General features: G+C 49.3%; 1 protein-coding gene across 4 annotated transcripts in view; it reads right to left on the bottom strand.

Moving 5' to 3' along the window:
• Nucleotides 1-27,269, bottom strand: part of DGKD (diacylglycerol kinase delta) — a 107,262-nt gene that overhangs the window by 11,224 nt on the left and 68,769 nt on the right. For 3 of the 4 annotated variants that reach the window (XM_079782036.1, XM_079782035.1, XM_079782037.1), the window contains 19 exons: nt 19,547-19,651; nt 19,197-19,329; nt 18,046-18,152; nt 17,607-17,732; nt 17,380-17,482; nt 16,448-16,610; nt 13,559-13,667; nt 11,299-11,438; nt 10,411-10,498; nt 9,261-9,355; nt 9,055-9,154; nt 8,703-8,976; nt 7,168-7,317; nt 6,245-6,358; nt 5,166-5,262; nt 2,741-2,851; nt 1,924-2,020; nt 1,652-1,759; nt 448-561 (listed from right to left, as the gene is read on the bottom strand). In XM_079782036.1, coding sequence (XP_079638162.1) covers nt 448-561; nt 1,652-1,759; nt 1,924-2,020; nt 2,741-2,851; nt 5,166-5,262; nt 6,245-6,358; nt 7,168-7,317; nt 8,703-8,976; nt 9,055-9,154; nt 9,261-9,355; nt 10,411-10,498; nt 11,299-11,438; nt 13,559-13,667; nt 16,448-16,610; nt 17,380-17,482; nt 17,607-17,732; nt 18,046-18,152; nt 19,197-19,329; nt 19,547-19,651 — 2,334 coding nt within the window. Of the gene's footprint in view, nt 1-447; nt 562-1,651; nt 1,760-1,923; nt 2,021-2,740; nt 2,852-5,165; nt 5,263-6,244; nt 6,359-7,167; nt 7,318-8,702; nt 8,977-9,054; nt 9,155-9,260; nt 9,356-10,410; nt 10,499-11,298; nt 11,439-13,558; nt 13,668-16,447; nt 16,611-17,379; nt 17,483-17,606; nt 17,733-18,045; nt 18,153-19,196; nt 19,330-19,546; nt 19,652-26,348; nt 26,383-27,269 lie in introns of those variants that run through there. The other variant, XM_079782038.1, reaches the window with a different exon arrangement.

The following is a 27,269-nucleotide window of genomic DNA, read 5'->3' as shown; positions in this document are numbered from 1 at the left end:
CACCCCACAGACTGACAGACCCTTCCCAACCCGTCACCAGAAACAATGGGCGAGCCCAGAAGCTGCATCCCCTCCCCCGTGGGGCCTCAGAGCAGCTAGGCGAGGCCACACTTCCTCCACCGGCCATATATGCTCGGCCTCTGTCCCCAAGCACAAGCTGCCGCTTCTGAAAGCTGCAGGCATGGTCCAAGTCCAGGCCAAGCCTGTCTCATCTCATCCCACCTCAGCAAGAGGGGTAGACAGGGGGCACCCCCAGAAAAAGTCAGAGCAGGGAGCTCAGGCTGGGTGCTAATTGGCCCCAATTTTGAGCACCCATTCTTCTGGGCTCTGCACCAGGACGCATGTATTGGGGAGAGTGCAGTGTCAAGACTGTGGTTCTGGGCCAGGTCCTGCTCTCCCTGAGACCACCTCCCAGGCCCTCCCTGCCTCCAGGACCATGGCCAGTACCTGGGCAATCCGGTGATGCTGCAACTTAATGACCCGAGAGACAGCCATCTGCATACTGCCAAACACAGCGACCACCTCCAAGATCTTATCATCAAAGGACGGAGCTGCGAAAGTCTGAAAGGTGGAGGCAGAGCTGACCTGGGCTCCCACTTCCCTGAACACACGCCACATACTTCTCCCTGTTAGGCTGCTGCACTGGTAAAAGCAGACAGGCCCCTACAAGGAGGTGATGGTAAAAGCAGACAGGCCCCTACAAGGAGGTGATGGTAAAAGCAGACAGGCCCCTACAAGGAGGGGATGCATCCGAACTGAAGCAGCAGCTACAGTATGAACCTGTTACTAAGATCCTGAAACCAAGCTGCCTAGGATCAAATCCGGATCTGCCACTTACTAGCCTTGTGACCCTGGCAAGTCACTTCATTACCCTGTTCCTCAGTTTCCTCATCTGTAAAGTGGGATAATACTGGTACATGCCTCAAGGGGTTGTTATGAGGACTGACTATGTGCACCGTCTCAGAAGAGTGACCAGCACATTTGAAGTGTCCAATTAGTGTTAACTATTTTTACTAGCTCTTATGTACAAAGGAAGCCATGCCCCTGGTTAAAATCTACCACTGCCTCCCAGAGTTATCAGCATAAATTCCAAAGTTCTCCCCTGGCTTACACAACCCTGTACAAACTCTAACTTCTCTGTACCCCACCCGCTGCACAGTGCCATCAGACAGCTTCTGCCCCATGTCATTATCTAACCACTAAGCCTGCCATCTGTTGCTCCCTCTGCCTGGAACAGCCTCCTCCTCTTCTTCCCTCCCCCAATACTCCACCTGACCTGGCTGACCCCAAATCATCCTTTGGGTCTCAACATAGATGTCCCCTCCTCCTAGAAGCCTTCCCAGATCGCCACCAGTCAGGGTTGGGCCCGGCTTCTGCATCACACCTGTGCCTCTGACCACATCTGTTCTACTCAGCCTCCCTTCTCATGAGCAGGGGACGCCACCTGTCTTGCTCTCTACTGTACCCACCCTGCCAGTACAAGAAAGGTGGTGTGCATCCATCCCTCTGCATCACTGACAGAGCACCCCCGAGTGCTGATGCTCTATCAGGGCCCCAAGTGGCTAATGCTCCTTGAAGGGGCTGCCTCTCTGGTCACCGGCCCCTCTGCCCCCAAGCTCAGGCCCATGCTACTCAGAACCCCTGAACGTACATCATCTTCCTTGGTGCCTCCCCAGAAGTTGGTCCCTCCGGCATAGCTGGGAATATTGAGGACAGCAATTCCTTGGAGACTGGGGAGCGGGATGGGCCGCCCATCACACTGCGCAGTGGAGAAGCAGGACAAGGAAAGGAGAGATTCAGGCATCAACCAGTCCTTCCTCACAGGCAACCCACCCCAGGGCCGAGGAGGCCCCGCTGTGGGCGGCTCCCCTCCCACCGAGGGGTCCACAGGGAGCAGCGCTAACAGGAGGCCCTCCAGCTCACCTCCAGCAGGACCTTTTGCTCCAGGTTCTTGTAGGTCCTGTGCAGCAGCTCTTTGGTCCCAAGCACCCCATACCACATCATGTTCTTGGTTCGGCTCCTAGAGAAGAAATGACAGAACAGACGTGGGCCGTGGCTTTCTTTCTAGTTAACTACAGTCATTGCTAAAAAGTGCGGGGTGGCATCTGATCACAAAAGGGTGAGACTCTGCGATTCCCTGCGACAGTGAGCCCTTAAGGAAGGAGAGTCCCTGTTAGTATCTATGAAAGGTAAGCACAGAGATATGTTTATTGACAGGAAAGGCAGTATTTCTCAAGAAAGTAATCATACCCTGAAAGGTAAAACTTCACAAAAATGTTATAAAATTATGTTTACCATACGACATTTGAAAAGCACATCTGTACGTGCTGGTGATCAACGCTGCTGGGTGTTTCTGTCTTTTCTGGGTGTGCGATTTACAGGTGGAATAACCAGCCTGCCATCTCCTGACGCACTGTCCACTTCTTAGCACACTTTGTGTTACCTGCCCCCGTACAGCAACCTCACAGACATGAGTCTCCTCTTCCCATTGACTGGGGTCACGTGCTTTCTTATGCTGAATTTGCCCAAACCTGGACCACCCTCGGGCAAGCCTCCTCCAGGCTGGCCTCTTGGACTTTCACCTGCTTCCACCCACCTTTGAAAGCACCTCCATTTGTAGACACAAGGCATTCAGGTAGCATACTACACATCCTTTTACCTGCTGACTCCAAAAATTACCTTACTGACCAGGAGAAATGAGGAAGACTCGAGGACAGGTGTGCACACAGGTGTCACCCACCTGCACTTCTCCGGGTGCTCATCACGCTTGTTGTTGAAGTCCAGAGATATCTTCGCATCCAGGCCAATGCCAAAATAATTGTTCATGACACATTTCTCTGTGTAATACTCTCTGCAAAAGGGGTTTCAGAGCAATTAAAACAACCCTGTTTAGCAGCTTCCCAACCTCTAGCAGTTCTTCCTGAGGGCAAACTCTATTTTTTATTTTTTTTTAATTATTATTATTTTAAGTAACAGTGTTGAGAAATCATATACCATATAGGTTACTCACTTAAAATGTACAATGCAATTTTTGGGGCTGTTTTTTTGTTTTGCTTTGTTAATCCTCACCCAAGGCTATTTTTCCATTTGATTTTAGAGAGTGGGAGGGGGGGAGGGGAGAAAGAGAGAGAGAGAGAGAGAGAGAGAAACATCGATGTAAGAGACACACATCGATTGGCTGCCTCCCACACAAACCCCAACCAGGGCTACAGATAGAGCCTGCAACTGAGGTACATGCCCTTGACCAGAATCAAACCTAAGACCCTTCAGTCCGTGGGCCGACCATCTATCCACTGAGCCAAACCAGCTAGGGCTACAATGAAATTTTAATGCAATCACAGAGTCATGTAACCATCACTACAATCAATTTCAGAATTACCGTATCACCCCAAAAAGAAAGCTCACACCGTTAGCCAGCACTCTCAACCCCTCCCAAGCCCCCGATAACCACTAATCTACTTATCATCTCCATGGATCTGCCTCCTCTGGACATTTCATAGAAATGGGTCCCAAAACATGGGGCCCTTGCGTCTGGCTCCCTTCACTGAACACAGTGTAGCCAGGGCTCAGGGCCTGGAGGAAGCAGGGCTGCAGGGGCCTGGGAAGTGGACAGGCAGGCCACAGAAGGCCACGGCAGCACAGACAGAATGACCAGGACCTGGGGTGACGGGGGACGGCCTGGTGCCCCAGTCTGGGTGGAGGAGGAAAGCAGCTTTGGTCTCCCTAGGTCAGTGGTCGGCAAACTCATTAGTCAACAGAGCCAAATATCAACAGCACAATGATTGAAATTTCTTTTGAGAGCCGAAAACCGACTTCTGCGCATGGGCCATGAAGTTTCAATCGCACTGTACGTGCGTGCCCACATGTGGTATTTTGTGGAAGAGCCACACTCAAGGGGCCAAAGAGCCACATGTGGCTCGCCAGCCGCAGTTTGCCAACCACTGCCCTAGGTGAAGGAGAAGTCTCCCCAGTCTGAAGAGGAGAGAACAAAGAAAGACCAATGGCTGTGGCTGCCAGACTGGGAACCTCGGAGATCTCAGATTAAGAAAACAAACAAAATACCCAGTTCGGGAGGCCCCAGGGCACTGCTCACAGGAGGACAATAGCTCTGGCCTTTTCAAGGAAACAACGTCAGGAAGGGTCAAACCAAGAGCCCAGGCAGCCCCGCAGCCCCGGGAGGGGCCTGGAGTTAGGAGCACACAGGCCGGTAGGTGGCGGTGGCAGGTCCTAGACGGGATGCCCAAGTATTGGGCAGGCCAGAACGTGGCAACAGGTGTCTGAACAGAGGCAGCTCCCTGGCAAACCGGCTTGGCAGGACTGCCACTCGGCATACTTCCAGCTTCACCTTCCCAAAACCCAGAGTTTCTGGAAACCACACATTTCTTAATGGCTCTCCCCCACCACACCAAACACACGGTTGGCAACTTAACCAACTGCCACCTGTCGCTAACTGCCCAGAACTTGCTATCAGCCGGCAGAAAGGAAAACCTAGAAGAATGGGTTTTCAAACACCATCTGTGTCTGCAATGGCGTGTACACACACAGGAACAGATTCAACTGAACTGCTGTACACAGTCCTCACTGCCTCAGTCCAGAGCAGAGGACACAGTGCGGGAGCACAAAGCAGCTCCGGAACTCTCCTCCCCACACATCTCAGCCCAGGACAGCGTCTCCCTGGGGATCGCCAGGAGCTTCCAGCCCAGGGATCTGTGACTGCAGCTCTAACGGGGAGCAGACCGCAGGAGAAAGCAGCAGAACAGCGGGGGGTGAGGGGAGGTAGTCAGAAAGAGGCACCAGCACAGGGTCAGCCAAGGTAACCAAATAGTGATAATGAAGAACAAGTGGAAAGTTAGTTTCTAACAGGAGTTTCTGAACCTGCCAAAAACCTCAGAACATTACATATATTCAGAAGACGCTGTCTCGTGACCATTGGAAATGAGCCAGGACAGGCTACATCCCATCATCCCATCGTCCCATCACAGGAACTTTCCGTCCACACTCCTTAGCTGAGGCTTCCCATTTCTGGGTATTCCTTATCAGGTGACACCAGCTGGAAGAGGATCCCCTAGTCAACTGCTCACAAATTACTCTAGTTAATGCCAAATCACTTTTCCAGGCTCCAGCATTCTTTACCAATGTGCCCCCTTGGTTCATGCCACACTCACAGGTTTTCTGGTTCGGAGTTGAAGGGATCAGCATTAATTAATAAGCGACTGATAACTGAACCGCCAGGCAAGGAACCAGACATCCCCGCGCGAACATCTGTGAGGGAGACAACCCATAGTCATGAAACAAAAGCGAACATACTGGTGATAGAAATCAACACCGTGAGACACGTACAAAAACGGCTTGTGAAGACAGTCCTCATTAAATGTACAAAGCTCCGCCAGAATGAGCTCTTCGTACGACTAATCTTAGAGCCCAGTCGTCCAGCTTCGGAAGGCTACATTCATGAGACATAAACACACCTTCAAGCAGCCTGCATCAATTTAAAATCTTTAAATCACACATTAAGGCAGAGATGAAACCTGTTTTTGAATGTTCTGCCCATCCAGTAATATCTTTATCACTGGCTACCCAAATGCTCATTTCCGAGGGCTCACTTCCCAAGGGCTTCTGGAATTTTCTTCCTATTCAGTAGAGATTCTCTAGAAATTGACAAATCACTTATAGGAGTAGATGGTGTGGCTAGGAGGCCTCCAGACTCCACCTGAAGCTGGTTAAGGGAGTCTTACTGCAATTTCACCCCCTTGTGGCATTCCTTCCTATGAAGACAAGTTCTGTCACTCCCCCGGGGGAAGCGGCAGCAGGAGTTGCCTGCACTTCGTCCAGGCGAAGTGAGAGCAGGGCAGGGAAGAGGACGGGGCCAGCCCTCCCGGCGGCTAGCTGCTCCTGCTGCAATCGTGGTAGAAACAGCGGCACGACTCCATAGTCCCACCACAGCCTGCCCACTCTCCTCGTTCACTCAGGACAACTATTTTGCCTGCTCCACCTGCCTTCCTGGAGCCCCACCCCCGCCCCCAAGGCGATCTGGGTGCCACCTGCCCTTTGTAATGAATAAGAGCACTTTCATGCCCTGGCCTAACTCTGAATTCTATCTACTTTCCCAAGGACCTATAGACTCTTGGAGGACAGAGACCCGGCCTCATTTATTCCCACAGACCCAGTGCCGGGCAAAGCGACGGCCTGACACCCTCCCACAGACAGGCTCACCACTGTGCCCACATGGGGTGGGGACACTCACTCGGGAAGAGGATCTTCGTGTTCAGCGCTGGGAGGCCATCCCGGCTTCCTGACTGGGGAGGAAGAGAGGCAGAACTCCCTTTGCTGATCAGCTTCTCACATGGGGACTTGGACACTATAAAAACAGGACACACAGCCAGGACTGACTACTGGGAAAGTTCATTAGAGAAATGCCAGGTGGAGGGGCCGGGGGAAGTGAGGAGCTTACAAGCCACTGGTCAGCCCAGGTGGAGCTGGTGAGATAAAGAGAGGCCCAGAGAGAGAGAGAGACAAAGAGGGGACGAGAGGCAAGTGGGTCTGAATGTCTTCAAGAGGGTGAGGCTGGGACGGGGCACGGAGGGGCTAGACCCGACTCACACTTGGGGCCCATGCCAAGTGGAGTTCTAAGTGGTAATGACCATGGGGTGAACTCTGAGGCAGATACCTCTTATCGGCTTGTCTGGGTACAGGAGGGGCCATGCACAGCCAGAGGGGGACATCCTCCACACCCGGAGCCTGCGCTGCTCCGGGACAGACACGGTGCACAGGAAGGTGACCCGTGAGGCTGGGTGATGCCCTGACCAAAATGCCAGGCCAGGCTGGCTCTGGCTGGAACAAATTTCGTGTGTGCATGGCATTTGGCGGGCTGCAGCCAGGAGGTGCTGAGACCTACTGGGTCTGGGGTACGCAGGAAGGTCCTAAGCCCTATTGAGTCTGGGGCACAGGGAGGTTCTGAAGAAAGCACACTCCTCAGCAGCACGGCTCCCCACTCCCCAGCACCCCTCCCACCTGCCACCAGACAAACCGCGCACAGCAGGTGGCACAGGGAAAGGCCCTGTAAGTGGCCAGAGCAGTGAGCCAGCACAGCCCCGACACTTCCTTGGCAAGCTTTCCGAGTGCCAGGCCCGACCGCAGGCCTGAGGGCACCCAGGCTGGCGGCTGTACCTTTGCGGAGGCTTCTGTGCTTGGCAACCCCGCAGCTCTCACTGTGGCACACCGTGTCCTCTGACTTCAGGTCCTTTTTCTCCTCTGACTCAGAGAGACCTAAGACGATCATCTCCTGCTCTTGGGTCTGGGCATTCTGCTCATCGACAGCTGCAAGGAAAGAACGTCCATAGCTCAGCCCAAGGACATTACCACAGGCAAGGCCAGGCTGATGGAGGTCCTGCTGAACAGACTCCCCGCTTCGCCTACCAATTTGATTTTTCTTCAAATGTCCTCTTGGCTGCAGATTAGACCTGAAGCTCCCACCTCACCCCCACTGTCCCCCTGGGCCTAGCACACTACAAGTACCATGGGCACCGGGCATCCGTGCCAGCTGGCTGGGGAGGAGGGCCCAGAGGCTGAAGATGTGGAAAGAAGGTGAGTGAAGGACTGAGAGCCTAGAGCAGCCCTGGGAGATGTGATGAGGGCCCCCACCTTGTGCATCTACCAGTATGTAGGTAGGAGGTCACGACTTACTAGTCTCACGGAAGCAAGAAGCAGGCTGATCTGCTCAGAGTGAAAAGGGGAGGGCTAGGAAAGCGTCTGAAGGGTGTGGACGTGTGAAATGGCTTCTGAGGGTAATGAGACATAAGACAGACTCAAGATAAGAAAAAACTTGCTGAGGAGCGATCTGGGGGTCCTGGCAAGGTTGGAGGCAATGAAGTTCACAGGTCAATGTGGTTTTTCAGCATTCTCATCTAAGCTTAGCAAACCGGGTCTGGAGAAAGGGAGTGACTAGCCAGGCAAGTCTTTATCCTATGTGATCTATCTACCTCTCCCAGGCCCCAGGCTGATGGTGGGAAGTCAGCACACCAGGCCAATGACCTGCCCAGGCCCTGGGCACCCTCCACCACTGAAGCAGTCCTGACTCAGACACCATGGTGCACATGGTCCCCCCACTCGTCTGACCACCTCCTTGGGCTCCCCCAACCTCCAACCTCTCTCTGTCCACTGACTTGATGGATGGGGCCCACCTCTCCAGGTGTCCTAAGAGCACCTCAGTTCTAAGCACCACGGCTCTCTCAGAACACATCCCCCCAGGGCAGCCCCTCCTCCAACTGGATGGGACACATCCTGTAGGGCTGACCCAAGGTTGGGCAGAGTCCACAGGTTAGCTCCCTTCTAGGGAGTGGGCTTCCTATTCAGGGATCAGTTTCTCCAAGGAGCCCACTGCGTATGCCCATGAGGCACCTTTTCACCAGCGAGGGGCGCCCTCCAGCTCTGCCTTCCACTTTCTGGATCCCTGGGTTCTCTTTCCAGTGTTTACATCAGACCAAGTAGGTGAGCAGGGAGAAACGCTGCGGGCATACTCTCAGGTAGGAGGTGCTGCCGCGTGTCAGGCAGGCTAGAGATAAACCGCAGAGGCCGAAAGTGACCTCGGGCTATCAGGCTTTGGCCTACATGGTGGATGCCTTTCCAGCACCACGTTCGGAGGAAACTGGGCGTGCCCAGCACTTGCCTGAAGAAAGCTCCCTTGTCATTAAGAGACCAGCTACCTTTTTCTGTGTGTTCTATGATCTGACGAATCGCCTTCTTCAGGCTGTTGGCTCTCAGCATGAGCTGTTCCCGAGGCCTGAATATCTGCGGCCGGGCTGGACACGCTGACCCCATCGAGCGGTCCACAGTTGACCCACAGCTGCTGCCCGTTCCGTCTCCATCTTCTGCCTCCTCAGCAATGGTGGGCGGCGGGGTGGGCAGAGAGGACGAGGCCTGGGACTCATCGTCCAAGGTCTTGAGGAGAGAATCCAGCTTCTCTTTCAGGACAGAGCACTGGACGGGAAACAAATGGAATGGAATGGAGTGTCTCTCATCCTAACACCCTCCCAGGCAGGGGCCCAGGGAACAGACCTTCTTGGCCATGACCTCAGACTCCTCCGAGCTCTCAGTCGTCTTCTCATAGGCCTTTCCCACTCGAGCCACAAAGTCCTTCACCGTCTCGCAGAGCACTCTGTGGGAGAAAACGCAGAAAGATGCTTATAGAGAGACAGTCCTGGCTGCAAACTGGACACCCTGTGTGCTGGACCCCTGGTTCCCCCGAGGCAGCTGGCACTCACTTTGCCGATGAGATCACCACCGAGTGCTGATCAGAAGTCAGGATTTTAGAAAGATGAGCCGCGACCGAATCTTCATAGAAGAGAATTTGCTGTACCTATAATTACCCCAAAACAGGTAGAGATCATTGTAGGTACAGTTCACCCAGTGAATTCCTCACCCACTGCCCCCACTAGCCAGGCCTCAGCTCACTTCCTTCAACAATCTGAGACCTGCCAGTGCTATCTGAAAGATTTCAAAGGCTTCATCCAGATGTGGACAGATGTTGATAAAGACTTACAAATACCTCATGCTTCTTTGTCCTTTAGTCTGAGATTCACCACCAGCAGCCTGGCTAGGAACTAGGATCTTCTATCCTGTTTCCATAGGCAACACTCCTTAATTTAGGTTCCATTCACAGCTGTCTACCTGGTTGGGAATGTGGCCTGGCCCATCTCCTTCTCTCAATATAAGTTCCCCCTTCCCCACTCATCTCTGCCTGCTGAAATGGGAGATCTGATGCTGTGTAATGAGCCCACTCTAGGCCCTAACCCAGGGTCAACAAACTTTACTATCAGCTCGACAGTACACATAGTCTTCCTCTCTTGAAAGGTACAGACCATTCTCTGCTCACAGGCCATGTCAAAGCAGACCCAGGAAGATGTGGCCTGGGGGCCAGTTTGCCGACCACTGACCTAGCCCACTGTCCTTGACCCTGCTGGTGAGCAGATGGTCCCTGGCAGAGTTCTCTCTCCTGCTCAGCCAACTTGCCCAATGGGGATGAGCACAGCTATATGCCAGGACTGCACTACTGCAGGATATAAAATAAGGAAGGCAAAGTTTAGGCCCTTATGAACCATTAAGACACAACAGCCATAAAACAAAAAGAAGAGTGAATGGTTGAACTGGCACAGCCAGCTGCAAAGGGAGGCAACGTGGAGGATGATGGGGCAGCAGCAGGTGCAGGGAGGGTGGGAAGTCCTAGGGAACTGTCACCACGAAGGCCCCAAATTCTGATGACAACTGGGAAGCCTCCAGGTGACCCAAAGCCTGGGAGGTCAGAGTCCATGTGGCTCCACCTCAACCTTGAGCTGACCCTGAACTTCTGGTCTAACCTAGGGCTGGGCATGAGAGCATTGGGGGTGCGGGGGAGGGGAGGTAACCGGAAAATACCTCGGAACCCTCGCTGAAGTCCTCGGTGACGACGGTAGAAGAGGAGGCCTGTCGGGGCAGTTTAGTCTCATAGGCCATGACACTCCACCTGCACACAAAGGCAGCTCCCAGCAGGATGCTCCGCCTCCCAGACAGGCCCTGCACCTCCCTCCTTGTGACCTGGGGACCTGACCTTACAACAATTCTAACTTCATCTGTAAGTCCTTTATGTTGGCTTGTGTACAAATGCTACACCAATAAGTCACTATGGCTCCACTAATGGAAGAGAAAGCCAGCAGCCAGCTCTTCACTTCATCAGATGCACAACATGAGAGGGGCAGCTGAGTGGATGCGTGATCAAACCTGCTCATGGCAACCACAGGATCGTGACGAACATGAGCATTTTCAATGACACTAATCCACCACAGGCTCTGGTTAGCAGGATTTCAGACATGAGTCAGAACTAAAAGCAGTTCACCCAAGAAGGATGCCAAAGGATTGTTAAACACACAGAGACTATGTATCCAATACTTAAGATACTTCTGGGAACAGAATATGAGAAAATGGGGCTGCTCATTTATGGATAACGAGCACTCTACTGACAGGCATCAGATGGTGGCTGCAATGCCTGAAAGGGACAGCACCATCTTCTTTAACAGCCCCAGTGGATCAGGCTTGGCCTCAAGAGAAGACCTCATCACTCAGTTCATAACCTATCTGTTATCTGTTTCATAATCCTGGTCAAAACTTAAGAACTCCCAGGAAAAAAGAATTCTAGCTCAGGTCAAATTTTTACAACTATTTGTCAAAGGCCTATGGTTCCCAGGGACCCCGGGTAAGAACAGCTGGTCGAGGTTACCTGTCTCTGACTAGCTCCTGTGGAGCAGCACGAGAATGCGCCCCACTCACCTGTCCAGCATCTTGGTGCTGGCTCTTTCCAGCTTCTCCAGGATCTGCGGGAGCTGGGTGTCATCGTCACAGGCCGAGCCCCAGCCTAACACGCGAGCCAGATCGTTCCCTGTGCCCAGGGGCAGCACTCCCAGCTGACACTGCAAAACACAGTGGGAAGATACAGCATTGAGCCCCCTCCTCTTTGCTGACAATGCTGGCTGAACTCAGTGGAAGAGACCTGCTCCAAAAGGGGTGGGGCTTCCGTTCCAGGCAGAGCCACAGAGCCACGGCCTTTCTAATCCCACCGGAAAGTCCTCCGTCTCCCACAGGCCGCATCTCACATGTTGCTACATTTTGACTACCCTCTAGGGCAGTGGTTCTCAACCTTTCTAATGCCGCGGCCCTTTAATACAGTTCCTCAGGTTGTGGTGACCCCCAACCATAAAATTATTTTCGTTGCTACTTCATAACTGTAATTTTGCTACTGTTAATGAATCGTAATGTAAATATCTGTGTTTTCCAATGGTCTTAGGCGGCCCTGCTAGCGGTTCTCAACCTGTGGGTCGCACACAAGGGCTAGTTTAGACACTCTGGGGTGGCAGGACGGAGCCCAGCAACTAAGTAGAAATGAGGAGGGCAGGCAAGGAAAGAATCAAGAATAATCAACTGCCAAATCTCTGGCTTGGATGTCTGCTGGATGATAATTTTCAGACTCTAAGGAAAGAAATGGGGGGCGGGCAGGGCTGAGTGGTGTGCTCAGTGCTGGAAATGTTGGGCTTGAGGTGGGATGGGGCAGCCAGGAAGACGAGAAACACCGAGGAAAGCTAGGGGAAAGATGGGCCGACCAGAGACTCGAGTGCCACAGAGAAGCTGAAGGAGACAGTGCTCACTGAACTCAACTGAGTGGATGAAACCTGCCTTCCTGATTAGTGACAAACTTGTAGATCATCCTGGAAGTCAACAGAACACAGGACCTAAGTGTAGTTCTCTAACTTTACCACTAGAGGGAAGCATTCTCTTTCCTGAGCAAGTGGCCTTGCTGGAGAGTTCTGTCCAACTTTCATCATTTTAGTGCCCGAGGCTAAAAAATGCCTAAAAACAGTCCACCCCACCTGAGAATGAGGTCAAAGATCTGGAAAAAAGTATATTGAAAGCAAATGACAAAGTAGGAAAAAATATCACCGACAAAGAGTTTACATCCCTAATATAACATAATCTTTAAAAATTAAAATCTTAATTTTTTAAAAGGCAAATACCCCAATTGAAATGTAGGCAAGGAACATAAACAGGTAACTCACTTAAAAAGTCATGGTTAGCCGACTGGCGAGGCTCAGTGATTAAGCATCGACCTATGAACCAGGAGTTGACAGTTCGATTCCCAGTCATGGCATATGCCCAGGTGGGGCGTGCAGGAGGCAGCCAATCAATGATTCTCTCTCATCACTGATGTTTCTATCTCTCTCTCTCCCTCTCTTCCTCTCTGAAATCAATAAAAATATATTGAAAAAATAAATTCACGGTTAATTGAGATGTTTTAGTTCAACAATAGTAAAGAAATAAAAATAAGACATATCCTGGAGAGCAGGAAGGGACAGAAATAGACTTACTGGAACTGCAAGTCACAGTTAGGATCCCTTGGACCTCTCTCTATCAACACGGGCTCGTATCACCCATGCTGTTCCGTTCTGCACTTTATAAATCAGCATGTTGTGGCATCTTGCGCTCGCCCCATGGCAGTAAGTGGAGAGCTGCGTGTCGTTTTCCGCTGGGCAGAGCTCTACCAGCATTGAGCTTCTCACTACCCCCACTGATGATCCCCTACCTGGGCATTCATAAAGACCACTGGTGAAAATGATATAGACCCTTTCCCAACTGTGCTCTTCCAAAGAGCGTCCAACATTTAGACTCTGATCTGTACTGCCACACTGCTGTCCTTCCAGACTGTACCAATCTCATTTCCCGATGCCACAAAAGACTCTCCTTTCCCACACCTGTCCATTGTTCATCTTTTTCGTTTGTGCCCAACTAAGTAGACAAAAAGGTCATACCTTTACTTCTAAACTGTGAAGTTCCTGTTCCCCAGTCACAGCCCCAGCCCCAGCTCCCGGCCCCATGATGCTATCGAGCTACCAGCTCTTCCCTTCCAGACCTTTGCTGGCCCCTGCCTGGGAACAGTACTCCAAGGGGACATGGAGTGTCACCCAAGACAGCCCAGCTTCTCTCTTGACATCATCCCCCAACCCCATTCCCAGGGCTGGGCTCCTCCACATTCAGGCACCTGTTTGTGAAGATTGAGGCTGTCAATTTCAGACAGGACCCAGCCAACACTGCCGTCCCCACCACAAACCAGAATCCGGAATGTATCAAACTTCTGGAATAAGCGTAAGCTGCAAAGAAAAGAGAATGTAATGAAATGAGGTACATTCTAAATGACAAATGATGGCCAGTCAGTCCTGGGCGAGGGCCCCGTGTGTGGTCCTCAGGGTGACTCTGCACCTTCTCCTGCAATTAAGTCCCTCAGAGGAAGAGCCCAGGTGCTCAGGCTCGGCCTGCTGGGGCCACTGGGCACCTGAGAGCAAAAGCCTCCCACCCGAGGCCTCTGTGCCCATTCTCCACTCGCCTAGTCCCCACGCGCAGCCAGCACCTGCATGGGCAGCTGAGGAGCCCAAGAAGCACAATTATGTCCACTTTATCTTCCCCGCTGGGCCACTGTATCCTCCCAGGTGATGTGACCCATCCCTCCTCCCTGCATAACCCACCTCCATCTCCTTCCCATGCTCTTCGTGGTCACCTGCCCCTCGCATGCAGTGTCCCCCTCTGCTCACTCCTCACCCACTTCCTGAGTGGCCTGATCCAAGTTTTGGCTTCAGAGACCACACATATGCTGATGACCATGACCCTAAACCATGACCTCCAGACTTTCCTGAAGGACAACACTTGCACTTGTCTACCAAAAGAGTCACTCGGGTGTCCTAGGTTCCCCTCCTTGGAAAATAGCAGAGCTACCATCAAAACAGTCACCAGGCCAACCCTGCTGTCCCATCCAACATTGCTTCTCTGATAATCACTACAAGAGCCTTCTCCCCAGCTCACGTCTCCTGCGGATACCTCCAATTGCTACCAGTATGATCTTCCCAAAACAAGTCTTGTCCAGTGTCTCACTTTAAGAAGTTGCCACTTGTTTCCAGGAAAGGTTCAAACCTCTTGGCCAGCACCTACAACCCTCCCTAGCCAGCAGCTGCCATCCCACTGTCTTCTCACCTCTTGGCACACACAGCATCTTCTGCCCAGCAGGCTCCAAACCTCCCTCCCTGCCATGACACCAATTCTCCTCAAACACTGGCTCAGGGAGAAACTGAGAAACCCCAATTTGATTTGTAAATTCCTCTGGGTTCCCACAGAATCTGCATGCCTCCCTGTCACGGTGACAGACATGCTGTCGTGTGACCTTGACTATCTGTCCATGTCCTGCACTCCCGGCAGGCAGGGGCCCGCCGTAGTAGGCCTTCCATCTAGCTGAATCTGAGCCAGAGGACGTCCTGGAAAGACAAAAGGGAATGAGGGACGCACGTGGCTCAGGGAAAAAAACATACGTGAGATTCTGAAGCATCAAGGCTGCCTCTGACTGTCAGGGTGCTCCTCTGAGAACACTGACCTCTCCCAGGCCGCCTGCTCTCTGAGGACAGGTGATACATCAAGGGCAGGAATCAAGAAAGTGAAACAGTGTGCCTAATTTGTTTATAAAGTATGAGATCGAAGCTGCTTCCCAGAAATTAAGTGTTTATTAAACAAACTGCCCCTGTGCCTTTGTGGGGCCCCCTACATCATCCTGTCTCCTACGCAATACCACCCCAAACAGGGGTCTGCATGCAGCCAAGGAATATGTGGTTCTTCTCAAGTTCCCTGCCCACAGCCATTCCACAGCATTCGTCCAACACCCTCAGTGCCTCGCTGAGTGAACCTATTTAGTCTATCAGGACAAGGGCTATCTGATTCCTTCACTGAACCCCCTTCCTTCTTTAATCCTCACCTGAGAATATGTCTATTGCTTTCAGAGAGAGAGAAAGAGAGAAACATCAATAGGTTGCCTCCCATATGCACCCCAACCAGGGATTGAACCCAAAACCTAGGTATGTGCCCTGACCGGGGACTGAACCCGCAACCTTTTTGGTGTATGGGACAATGCTCCAATCGACTGAGCCACCCAGCCAGGGCACTGGCCCCATTTTTAAACTAAAAAGATTCCTTTCTAAACCCAGCGGTGAATATGCTCCTGCGTCATTCAGTTAACTAAGTCCACCTACCTACATCTCAGGAGTGCTGCCTGGAGGGAGCAGGCTAGAAAGTTGCCATGGGACTTTTCTCCAGCAGCTATTGCCATGGGAACACCTCCACATCAGGCCCTGGGGCCATGTGCACATCCTCTCCCCCGCACCCAGCTCCTGTTACAGCAGCCCCTGCTTTCCCGGAAAACACAAACCAGAGAACAGGCCTCCAAGCACTTCCCACTAGAAATCCCCTGGACGATCCATCCCCTCACAAGCTAGAAGGCTTACAGCTCCAACCTTGAACTGCTGCTTCCAAATGAGGAAGGAGTTAATTCAAACGACAAAATTTACAGAAGCAAATGTTTTCTACAAACCTATAGTATGCACAAAACTAGAAAGAAGACACATCAGCTCTCCAGCTACTTGGGCCCTCGCACGTCTGCACGTGTCACTGCACCTGCAAGGTGAGCAATTTCTTGTGCCTCCAAAATGAAAACTCTCTTGTTTGGCCTCCCTGGAGGAAAGCCTCCCCAATAGTAAGCAGCCATTGAAAGCAACAAAGCAAGTCTGTAACCACTGACCACAGAAAACGCCCACGCTATTGCATACTGACACCCTTAAACAGCATACTGTACAATGCCAGGCAACAATGCACCACATTCAGTTCAAAAGTGTGTGTGCACGCCTGAAATACACATTTGAAAATTGGAAGGACACCCAACTCTATTAACTATTGAGTGGGTACCTCTGCAAGTAGAATTTGGGGAAAGAGGGGGTGGTTCAAGAAACAGGGCCTTTATTTCCTTTTTTAAGACGTATGTTTGAATCTCTTAATAATAAACATGCATTATCTTCAAAAAATGTTTAAACTCCAAGAAAGATCAATTTTACAAGCTTACCCAAGGTGTGGCCCTCCGTTCATAAGGTCAAAAACCTGGGCAGGGTTCAGCAGCTGTTTGAATCTTCTGAGGAACTTCACGCCCTGGTTGTCCCCACTTTTTGAATTGACGAAGACTAACAAGGGGCTTGTGCAGGATGGAGGACATGTGGCCTTCCAGAAGCCTGGATTGAGAATGGAAAAGGACAGAGGAACACTAAAGGCATGAAAGAAAGATGGGCATGCCTGATCCTGCAGGAAGTAATCACCCAAGGGCCCTGTAACTTACACAGAACCAGCAAGAGTTAATAAGCGCATTTCCACATGGCCATTACCCCTACAGAAGAAAGTGAGTGCCCATCCAGTCTGACTTCATATTTACAAGGATTCTAAACTTCAGGAAGAACGGGCACTGCACTGCTCTGTCTTTCACTCTTGCTCTAATTCTGAAGAGCTGATTTCCTCCCAGACATGGGCCCCAGTTTCCCACCTTTCCAACGAACACTTAATACAAACATGGCAAACTCGTGGCCAGAGGGTTTGCCATGCTTGACTTACTAATATGCATCATCAAACATGCTCTGGACAAGTGCCAGCAGCATGGAATCACGTGCTATTTAATACCTGCTGCTAGATGGAGACCAGCTGATGGAGCACATGATTTCAATGGCTCACAGCAGAGACAGACACAAGTCTTTGACTCGGTGTCTACTCACAACCTACTGGATCCATCACCTTTAACTAAGGTACCAGCCTCGAGTTCTAAGCCTGCCCAGTGGCCATCAGGACACCATTTACCACCTGTGTACATAAGTCCTCTCCCCTGATGGCTGGGCCTGACCTCTTCCCCACCACATCTCAAAATCACCAATAGAGCCTTTTAGAGTGAGGAAGGAGAATGCACGAGGGAGAGCATGAGGAACAGGATAGGCCAGGAGAGCGCCTAGTACCCACCATCGGAATCGATGCTGTTGAGAGCTGTGGGAGGGATGACCGACACTTTACACAGGCCCAGTGGGCACTTGGTCACTAAGGATTCCTTACACGCCGTGTGTACCTGGAACAAGAATCCATGCATCACAAGGGGTCACGGCCTCCTTCACATAAGGCCTACATGCAGGAGGAACGGGCTGTTCCCATCGAGGAACTGAAGGATTCAGGAGAGGGCCGCGCTCACTCACCATGGCCTTGCACCACAGGCAGCGCCAGTCCTGCAGCCGCAGCACGCTGCCACAGGTCTTGTCACACACCGTGCACTTGGCACTCACAGGCAGATTTCCTTCCAGCCACTGGTGAGGCATGGCGATCTGCAGACCAAGCAGAGACATGCACTAGGAGCATGTCCCAGCACCCCACACAGGGGCACAGACCTTGGGCAAAGATGCTCCAAAATGACTTCAACCAAGACACTTTTCTCACCACAAGCAGAGGGAGAACAGGGTTGTCCCACCCACACTCCTACTCCGGGCACAGCATGACTCACAAGGACTGGACAGAGCTGGGCAGCACAAAAGCCCACAGTGAGCCCCCAAATGCAGAGTGGGAGCAACTCAAAACCTCAAGGAAGAGAACTGAGGGAGAGGAGAGCCACACCAGTTTGGCCAGTGCCCCTGTGCGTACCCCGTCCTCGTCCTCAATGATGTCCTTCCCGATGGAGGCCAGTGTGGTCCACTTGCAGTTATTGGTTGCACGCACAGCACACCGTTTGTGGGCCTTGAACTTGCACACTGTGAGAGAATGAACACATGAACCTTCAAGCCTCATTCATGGCAGCTGCTTCCTGTGCTGGAGGAGATGGTCCAGTGGAACTGCCCAGGCCTCCTGGGACAGCTGGAACAGACAGCACTCCCTGTGTTATGAACTAACTACTGGGACATATGTAGGGACTGACCTCGGTGAGACCAGATACCCAGTATAGCCAGGAGTCGGCAGACCTTCTGGAAAGGGCCAGAGAGTAACCAGTTCAGTCTCTATCCCAACTGCTCATCCTGCTCCTGCAGCCCAAGGACCGCCATGAACCATGCTTCACATATGGACACCGAAATGTCCATTTCATGATTTTCTGTGTCACAAAATAGTCATTGTCTTTTGATTTTTTTCAACCATTTAAAAACGTAAAACCAGCCCAGTCAGTGGTGGTTTGGTTGATTGAGCGTCAACACACAAACCAAGAGATCATGGGTTCGATTCCCAGTCAGGGAAGATGCCCGAGTTACCGGCTGGATTCCCATGTAGGAGGTGGGCGAATTATGTTTCTCTCTCATCAATGTTTCTATCTCTCTATCCCTCTCCCTTCCTCTCTAAAATCAATAAAAACGTTTTTGGTTTTTTTTTAAATGTAAAACCCTTTTTAAATCTCGCAAGCCGCATAGAAACAGAGGACAGGTGGGATCTGGCCCGAGGATGACAGTTTGCATTTCTCTGATCCTGCCTAAACACTGGAACCCTGCCCTCTAGATCCAGAAGATAACTTTCAATCCATTTATCCACAACCCAATTCACCCCAAGAGTGGGTGTAACTAACACTGGGGCTGACAGTTTCAACTCTTTCCCTCTGTGGCCTCTACTTTCTTCTCCGTGTCTCCTTATTACTGCCTCCCTTCTTTCCTTTGATCCATTACTATAAAAAAGAACTTATCAAAGACTCCTCAGTAGGCACAATAAATAAGCGTGGGGTCACAGCAATCGCTTCACTCCTGACGATGTGGGGTGACTACATTGGACCTCTAGGGTCAGACCGCCTTTCCCAGCAGATAATACATCGTCCACACCTTCACAGGACAGTCCATGGGACGTGACCCCAGACAGAGCCTCGCGGCACACGTTGCAATAGGTCGGCCTCGCGTGGGAACAGGCGTACCAATTGTGCATCCCTGAGAAGTGGTCCATGCTGTACTGGGTCGGCTGGAAGAAGGAAATAAAGGCAGCAAAGAGAAGGTGAACCTCTGACATTCTTAAATGTGGTAACTTAAACAGAAATCAATAAAGTATCCAGGGGAGGAAAGGAGGAAGGTTTATAAAAGACAGGGTCACAGTACGACGGGGCGACCTTAATTTACAAGGACCATGCTGAGAACAAAAGCATGCAAATTGAAGGGCAACAAGAAGAGTTTCTTTCTACCTCAAAATGCTCCCTGTTCTGGACAGTCTTCAGCGCTGCGATCCAATCTTCCATTTCTTTTCTGTTGTCAGCACATAGGATGAGTTTCCTACATGGAGTGATAACCTAAAGAAAGGAACATATTCAATAAATCCATGAGCAAAATACAAATGCTAACAACGATAAAGATATCTTAAAAACCTACTTTCACCATATATATCTTATTGAAGAATAGCTGCTTAATTCAGATATTCAAGTGAACAGAGCATACAAATGGTTATCACGAATCACTAAAAAATAAGAACAATCTCAAACCAAAAAGACAATCATATTTAGGTTATACATTCACCAAAAACCAACTTAAGTGGACATTTATGAACTACTTACTACTCAGGCACAATAATAAGCCATAGGAAAAAATTTTAAAGGAAGAGAAAACAGCTGTTATTGTTCTAAACTCACAGGGTGACGTCCTGCACTGACATAGTTCAGGGAAAGTCTGGTCCAAGTTACTCAAAGAACAGGGTGGGCATTTCACATGGACCACATGTAAGTGTTCTCACACAAGACCTTTCAATACATGACAATGGAATAACAGCCAGCTACTGCATACAGGGCCTGAGCAACTTAACCGGACCTGGTAATAATCAACAACTAAAAATTATACCCACAACATATAAAAAAGTCTTTATACACCAACAGAAGAAATCTTTCTTACAGAAAAAAGGCTATAAATTTACATTTCACAGAAGAAATACAAAATGACTAATAAACAAATAAAAAGATGCTTAATTGACCACTCTAGCCATCAGGGAACGCAAATGAAAATAACAAATTATTTTTCACCTAACAGATTGGCCAAGTTTTAAAAGATGATAATGTAGTGTTTTCAAAGATATGGGGGGAAGAGTTCTCCTGAAGTACTGACAGGAGGTAAACAGCATATAAACTTTATAGAGAAAAACTGGCCCTAGGTGGTTTGGCTCAGTGGATAGATGTCGGCCTATGGACAGAAGGGTCCCCAGTTCGATTCCAGTCAAGGGAGCATGCACGGTTTGCGGGCTCGATCCCCAGTAGGAGGCATGCAGGAGGCAGCCAATCAATGATTCTCTCTCATCATTGCTGTTTTTCTCTCTCTCTCCCTTCTCCCTTCCTCTCTGAAATAAATAAAAATATAGTTTTAAAAACTTATTTAAAAAAAAGGGGGAAAAACAAAAACTGACCATGTCTATCAAAATTTTTTAAAGTTACAGCCTTTTACTTAATTTTGTTTTATAATGATGTAAAGTATCTACATGGTTCCAAAGTCAAATCTACAAAATACAATACATTCAAAAGTCTAGCTTTGTATCTGTTCCTTCCATCCTGGTTCCCTCCCTATGCCAAAGGAGCCCTAAAAATAAACAAAACTATGGTTTATCCTTCCATGTGTAAGGTATTTGCTAATACATGTATATATGCACAATCCCCCTTTTAAAACAGTAGCACACCACAGACGCTCTTCTCCACCTCTGCTTTTCCCTCTGAGATAAGGCCCCGCCCTTACTCCTTAGCAGCATGTAGTGTTTCCTTGGTCTTTCTTGTAGCTGTACCCAGTCTGTTCAACCCGTTCTCTATTAATGGGTATTATGTTGTTGAAAAGCCTTTGGTATGTCAAAGGTGCCGAAATGCACAGCCTTTACACAGATCTTTTCATATGTACCAGTGTATTGCGGTGACAGAGTAAATGCATATGTAGTTTTGTAGCTATTGCCAAACTCCCCTCTGCAGGGGCTGTGCCATTCTGCATTCCCATCTGCAGTATTAGAGAAACGGCAGCTTTCTTATTGGAGGGGACTCACCAATAACGTATGTTATTTAACTTCTGGATTTCTGCTGTTTTGTAGATTATCTCTTCTGTAATTTCCATAAACTACCCACAAAGCTTAACCAGAGAAGGGGATAATCAGAACGGAGTCACAGATGCACGGCGCTGTTCATTCTTTTAGGTAACCAGGGTAACTGGGATAACTACACGTAGGGGGGGAGGCTGGGTGTAGAAAGAGGCGAAGCTAGAGGAAAGTGAGGGGAGCCTGAAAGACAGAAAACAGAAGACTGGAGAAGTGAGTGTCTCCAGAGTGAGGGTGGGGGGTGGGAGCCACTGTCTCTGAAGCTTCAAAAGCACCACATGTAGCCTATATCCAAACGCCTGCTGACTGTCTCAAAGACCATGACAAGCCAAGGTTCCTGCCCACAAAGAACTCACCGCAAGCAAACAGGACATTTCAGAAACTGACATGTGCCATGAAGACAAAGTGGATCTTGGGAATGGGGCTGATGGGTGCTTTAAAGGGTGGTCAGAAAAGGCCATAAGAGAGCTGGGCAATAGACAATGGCCTTGGGTCCATGCTTAAGGACTTTTCATCAGTAACTATAAAATCGCAGCAAACACTTCTTTTTATTCACTCTGGGGTGAGTTTTAATATTTGAACATTTTTATCAGCATAATAAATAGAATTTCAAAAAGATAATACACTTTATTTTGCCTAACTTGGGGGTTTTATTGGGAGTTATGCAATAAGGTATTCACAGAAGAGAACAATGAGATTTTTCATGTCCTGTTCTATTTTAAGCCTTGTTTCCACTACTCCCGTGACAACCTGTACAAGATCAAGTGTGCATGTTATTCCAGAACTCAGCTCTGCAGCCTGAGCAGGTGGATCTTTGGGCCCTCCCTCTCCACATGCCGAAGGAAGGAGGGGGTTACTGGAATAGCTTCGTGGGCACTAGCACCACTGGACAGCAAGTTACAGACAAAACTGTTATGTTTAAAGATGGTGACTTAATGGAACAAATGATAAATGATGTCATATCCTCAATCTGTGCAGTTATTTACAGGGAGAAAACACTGACCAACAGGTACATGTCTAAGAACCTGGTTTTCAGCTGTTTTAAGAAACACTTGTGCCTGTTGGAAGCCTCAGAGACCTGGACACTGACTGGTTAGGAAACGTGGAAAGACTCGTCTTATTTTCTCTTCTGGAAATGGGGGGGGGGGGGGTGATAAAAGCTAACTGACAGGGCTGTTATGAGATTAAATGGAACCAAATGTGGACAGAACCAAGCACGGGGCCCAACACATAGTGTTCAGGACACATCCTGAGTCCAAAGCCCTCACAAGCTGTGCAACTTGGAACAGCTACTTCCCCTCGCTGTGCCTCCATCTGCTCATCTGAAAACTGGGGCTACTAATGGTGAGCCCATATCCCAGGCTGTTGTGAGGTTCTAGGCAGGGACCCCGAAGTGCTGAGAACAGTGCTCCCGTGTAAGCACTCCCCACTGTCACTCTCAGTGCTATTTCAGGCTCTTCCCTGTGGACCCACCTTTCTGAGGCCATTCTGGGGCCAAGAGTCCACCTCCCAGATAATGAGAATCATCAGACAAGACTCCCACCCACTAAATAAAAATCAGTCTCGGCAGGGCACATGCGGGAGGCAACCAGTCAATGTGTGTCTCTCACATTGATGTTTCTTTCTCTCTCTCTCTCTCCCCCTCTCTCTCTTCTCTCCCCTCCTCCTCCTCTCTACACTCTCTGAAAAGCAATGGAAAAAATATCCTCAGGAGAGGATTCACACACACACACAAAAATCAGTCTCTGCCTCTCTCCCGTCACACTCTGACACCTGAGACAGAATCCATGCTTCTTAGCCACCCACAGACCAGGCATGACTCATCTCCTTAAAAGGCTCCCCCTCCCTGCAAGATCCCCAATAGCCTTCCAGCCCAGGAAAAGCCTCCCAGACACCAGGGCAGTCTGCACCCTTGGATACCCAGGACTAAGGGTGAGACAGGTGAGGCTGGGAGGGCCTCCTCAGGAGGAAAGGAAAGTGAGAGGCTTTCTAAGAGAGATGTCTTGGGCAGGGCTCCCTTTTCAGTCTCTTGATTTGGGAACAGTGCTGGAAGAGACCTTCAGGTGATTCCCTCCTGGTTGCTCACCACATTCACTAAAAGAAGGCAGGATTCAAGAGACACTCTAAGGAATAATAAGAGTGTCCCTTCGTTTGGACTGCAGCCAATACCATAACTCCTAGAAACTAAGGATGGTGAGAGAAAGCTAGAACTATCCCTAAAATTGAGCTTTCACACAGGAAAAGCTTTGGAGACCAAAGAATGTTTTTGGTCTATATTTTTCAAGCAAAGTTGTAATGTAAAAAATGGCTCACATAACTAAATCAATTTAAATGCAAATTAAAACCAGGGTAATACCGTGAATGTGACAGGACAAGTCAGTGACATCCCAGACTCAGCGGGCCAGGGTCCATGGCTGGAATAGCAGACTTGATACCAAGGGAAGGAGCAGAGTAGTACCACAGAGCAAGACAGCTACATGGAAACCCACAAGCTTGAGAGAAAGCACACCCCAGGCCTTGAAGCTAGAAGGACAAGAGACAGAGGGAAACAGAAAGGGAGGGAAAACAGAGAAATGGTAAAAAGCATTTCTCACATAATTCCCTGAGGCAAGCTAGAAGAGCAGTAAGTGGACTTTAATTCTTACTCTTGCTGGAATCCTGATGGTAAAAGCACTTAAAAATCAGTAAGAAAAAAGGCAGACCAACTAACAAAAAAATGAACAAAAGACCTGAACCATTATTTTATCACAGTTATTTCACAAATGGCCAGAGAGGCACACAGAAAGGTGCTCCACTTCACAAGTCATCTGGAAAGTGAAAAGTAAAACCCCCGTGTTCACAAGGTGGGTACACTAAAAAGACAGACATCCAGGATTGGTGAGGATGCGGAACACACTGAACTCACACGCTGCTGGTGGGAAGGTCTGTTGCAACTACTGTGGAAAACAGTAAAGCTGACTTTATATTCACCCTGAGGCTTGGGAACTCCATCCACACACCCAACAGCAATACAAACATGCCATCCTCATCAGGACACAGCAGCACTACCCTTCACAGGCCTGCACTGCACACACCCAAACACCCAGCACCGTGAAGTGGACACACTGACACAGTGACATTCGGACTACTACAGGACGAGAATGACCCTCCACGGCTACCGGAGTAACATGATGAATTCTACTATGCTGAAGCAAAGAAGACAGAAATACGAATGAATATGAGAAACTGGCAGAGCTATTTTTTTAATGTTAGAAATTAAATATTAAAGTGTTAGAAATGGATCTTAAATACATGGGAAATGCTCAATCTTACTTACAAAATAAATGCAAATTAAAATTGAGTCACCTTTTTTCTTCTTTAACACGTTAAGCCCCATGTCAGTCATTGATGACTGACACTATACTTTCCGTCGGAAGACAAAACAGGCTGGGTGCTTAACGAGTTAATATATTTTTATTGATTTCAGAGAAGAAGGGAGAGGAAGAGAGAGAAACATCAATGATGAGAGAGAACCACTGACCGGCCAACTCCTGCACGCCCCATACTGGGGATCAAGCCAACAACCCAGGCATGTGCCCTTGACCGGAATCGAACCTGGGACCCTTCGATCCACAGACTGACACTCTCTATCCACTGAGCCAATCCGGCTTGGGCGAGACACCTTTTTTTAATCTCCCCGATAGAGAACAATAGTCTAGTAACCTACTACACTGGGGGCATGAATTAATACAACTCCTATGGAGAACACAGGGTGAAACTAACAGTGTTTCTATAAACTTACCCTACAAATATGCCCATGAGAAGTGACATACAATATATACAAAGTTTTTCATGGCAATATTCATTGTAAAGACAAAAGATTGGTAATGACTCAAATTGATCAAGATAAGACCGATATGCCCTGGCCAGTGTACTTCAATTGGTTGGATCATCGTCCTATACACCAAACCATCATGGGTTTGATTTCCAATCAGGGCACATACCCAAATTATAGGTTTGATACCTGGTCAGGGTGTGTACAGGAGTCAACCAATCGGTGTTTCTCTCTCCCTCTCCCTTCCTCTCACTAAAATCAAGGAAAGCATATCATCGCAGGTGAGAATTAAAAAAAAAAAAGACCCGTGGGCAACTGGTGCATAAATTATGGAGCATTCCTATAGTGGAATACTATACAGCCATATTGTATTCGTATATTCTTAAGTTTAGAATTACATGCTAAAGACCAAAAAAAAGAACTTTAAAAGTTCTACTTGAAAGAACTTTTGCTTCCAAAAAATGAACTTCCAGGAAATATAAAATATCTGGAGACTCCAAATGAGTCTATGACACTAAAGAGAGACAAATATCTTCCAAAGTCCTAGGAAGAATTAGCCAAGATTATTAAGCCTTCACTTCTTCGAGAAATCAAAAAGAAAAAGAAGATGTGCTGGAAGAATACAGATGTGATGTTTAATTGGATGAGAAGGTGGACTCCTGAATTATAAAGACACTAGCTGATATGACAAAGAATGTGTCAAATGACAGTGGCAGCTACCATGGTGGGGCTCTTAGTAGTACTGGGAAATGTCTAGGTGTTTATAGTTATTTGCTGGTTTCATCTTCTCTACAACCTAATGAAGTAGCTATCAAGAGAGAAAACTGAGGCCCACCGAGTCACCTGCCCAAAGTCCCACAGCTAAGGAAGTAGGGGGCCAGACACCAGGCAGGTTGGCTCCAGGCCTGACTGCTGATCCCCTATCCCTTCCCACCCACAGCAGCTTCCCTGAGTGAAAAGTGCGGGTCCCTAAAGGTTACATACTGTGGGATCCCATGAACACTCTTGAGATGACAAAATCACAGAAATGACAGATTAGTGGTTGCGGAGGGTTAAGGGGGTGTGGCTATTAAAGGAAACCAGAGGATCCCGGTGGAGATGAAGACGTTCTGGATCTTACCTGTGTCTATGTCAACATCCTGGTTGTGAAGTTTTGCTGTAGCTTTGCAAGACCTTACTCCTGGGGAAACTGGGTGAAGGACACCAAGGATCTCTGTATTATTTTAATTCTGTGTAAATCTACATTGCTCTCCAAATAAAAGGTTTAATTAAAAATAAGCAACCACGCCCTGGCAGGGTGGCTCGGTTGGAGCGTCATCCTATACACCAAAAATAAGTAACCACAATCAACAACGTTTTCTAACATCTAATATGTTTAAGTTGGGAAAACTGGGAGTAACTCCAGAACAATGCTATTTTTCTTAAGGACAAGGACATCTGTGTTCTCAGCACAAATTAAAAGTGTAATCTTATCTTATTAAAGTCCCTATTTGTAGGCAGTGTAAGCTCATGAAACATCTGACTTGCCAAGGAAACATGCGACACACCTTTGGCACACATTCCCAAAGAAAACCACATCCTCTCCATATGCCTGCGCCCGAGTACACAGGAGGGCCATGGTGCTGCCGCAAGCTGCAACACATGGCCTGTGCAGGGCAGAGCCCTGGAAATGGCAGGCCTCGTTTCTACACCAGCAGTGCCTGAGAAATCAGTGAGGCTGTGCTTCACACCAGTCGTGAGCCACAGACCTGCCTCACACAGCACTGTGCTTCCTTAGTGGGTGAACACCCTTCGACAGCGGGTGCACTCTGGAAACTACCAGAAATGCCACCAAGACAAGCTGCCTCCCCAGCTCCAGACCCACAGATCCCACAGCCCAACAGACAGACCCATCAGGGGTCCCTCTCACATACTAGACGTCCTCAGGCTGACTACTCTCCACCCCAATCCAGCTGGGAGGCCTCAGGCTCCAAATTCTTCCTTTTTTCTTAGAAATAAATTCATTTAAACAAACAAACAGACAAGATCCCTGCTCAAATGC

The sequence above is a fragment of the Cnephaeus nilssonii genome, assembly GCF_951640355.1.
Source record: "Cnephaeus nilssonii genome assembly, chromosome: 10".
NCBI classification, from domain to species: domain Eukaryota; kingdom Metazoa; phylum Chordata; class Mammalia; order Chiroptera; family Vespertilionidae; genus Cnephaeus; species Cnephaeus nilssonii.
The sequence above is the reverse complement of the archived record's forward strand: the minus strand, read 5'-3'. Positions and strand labels throughout refer to the sequence as shown.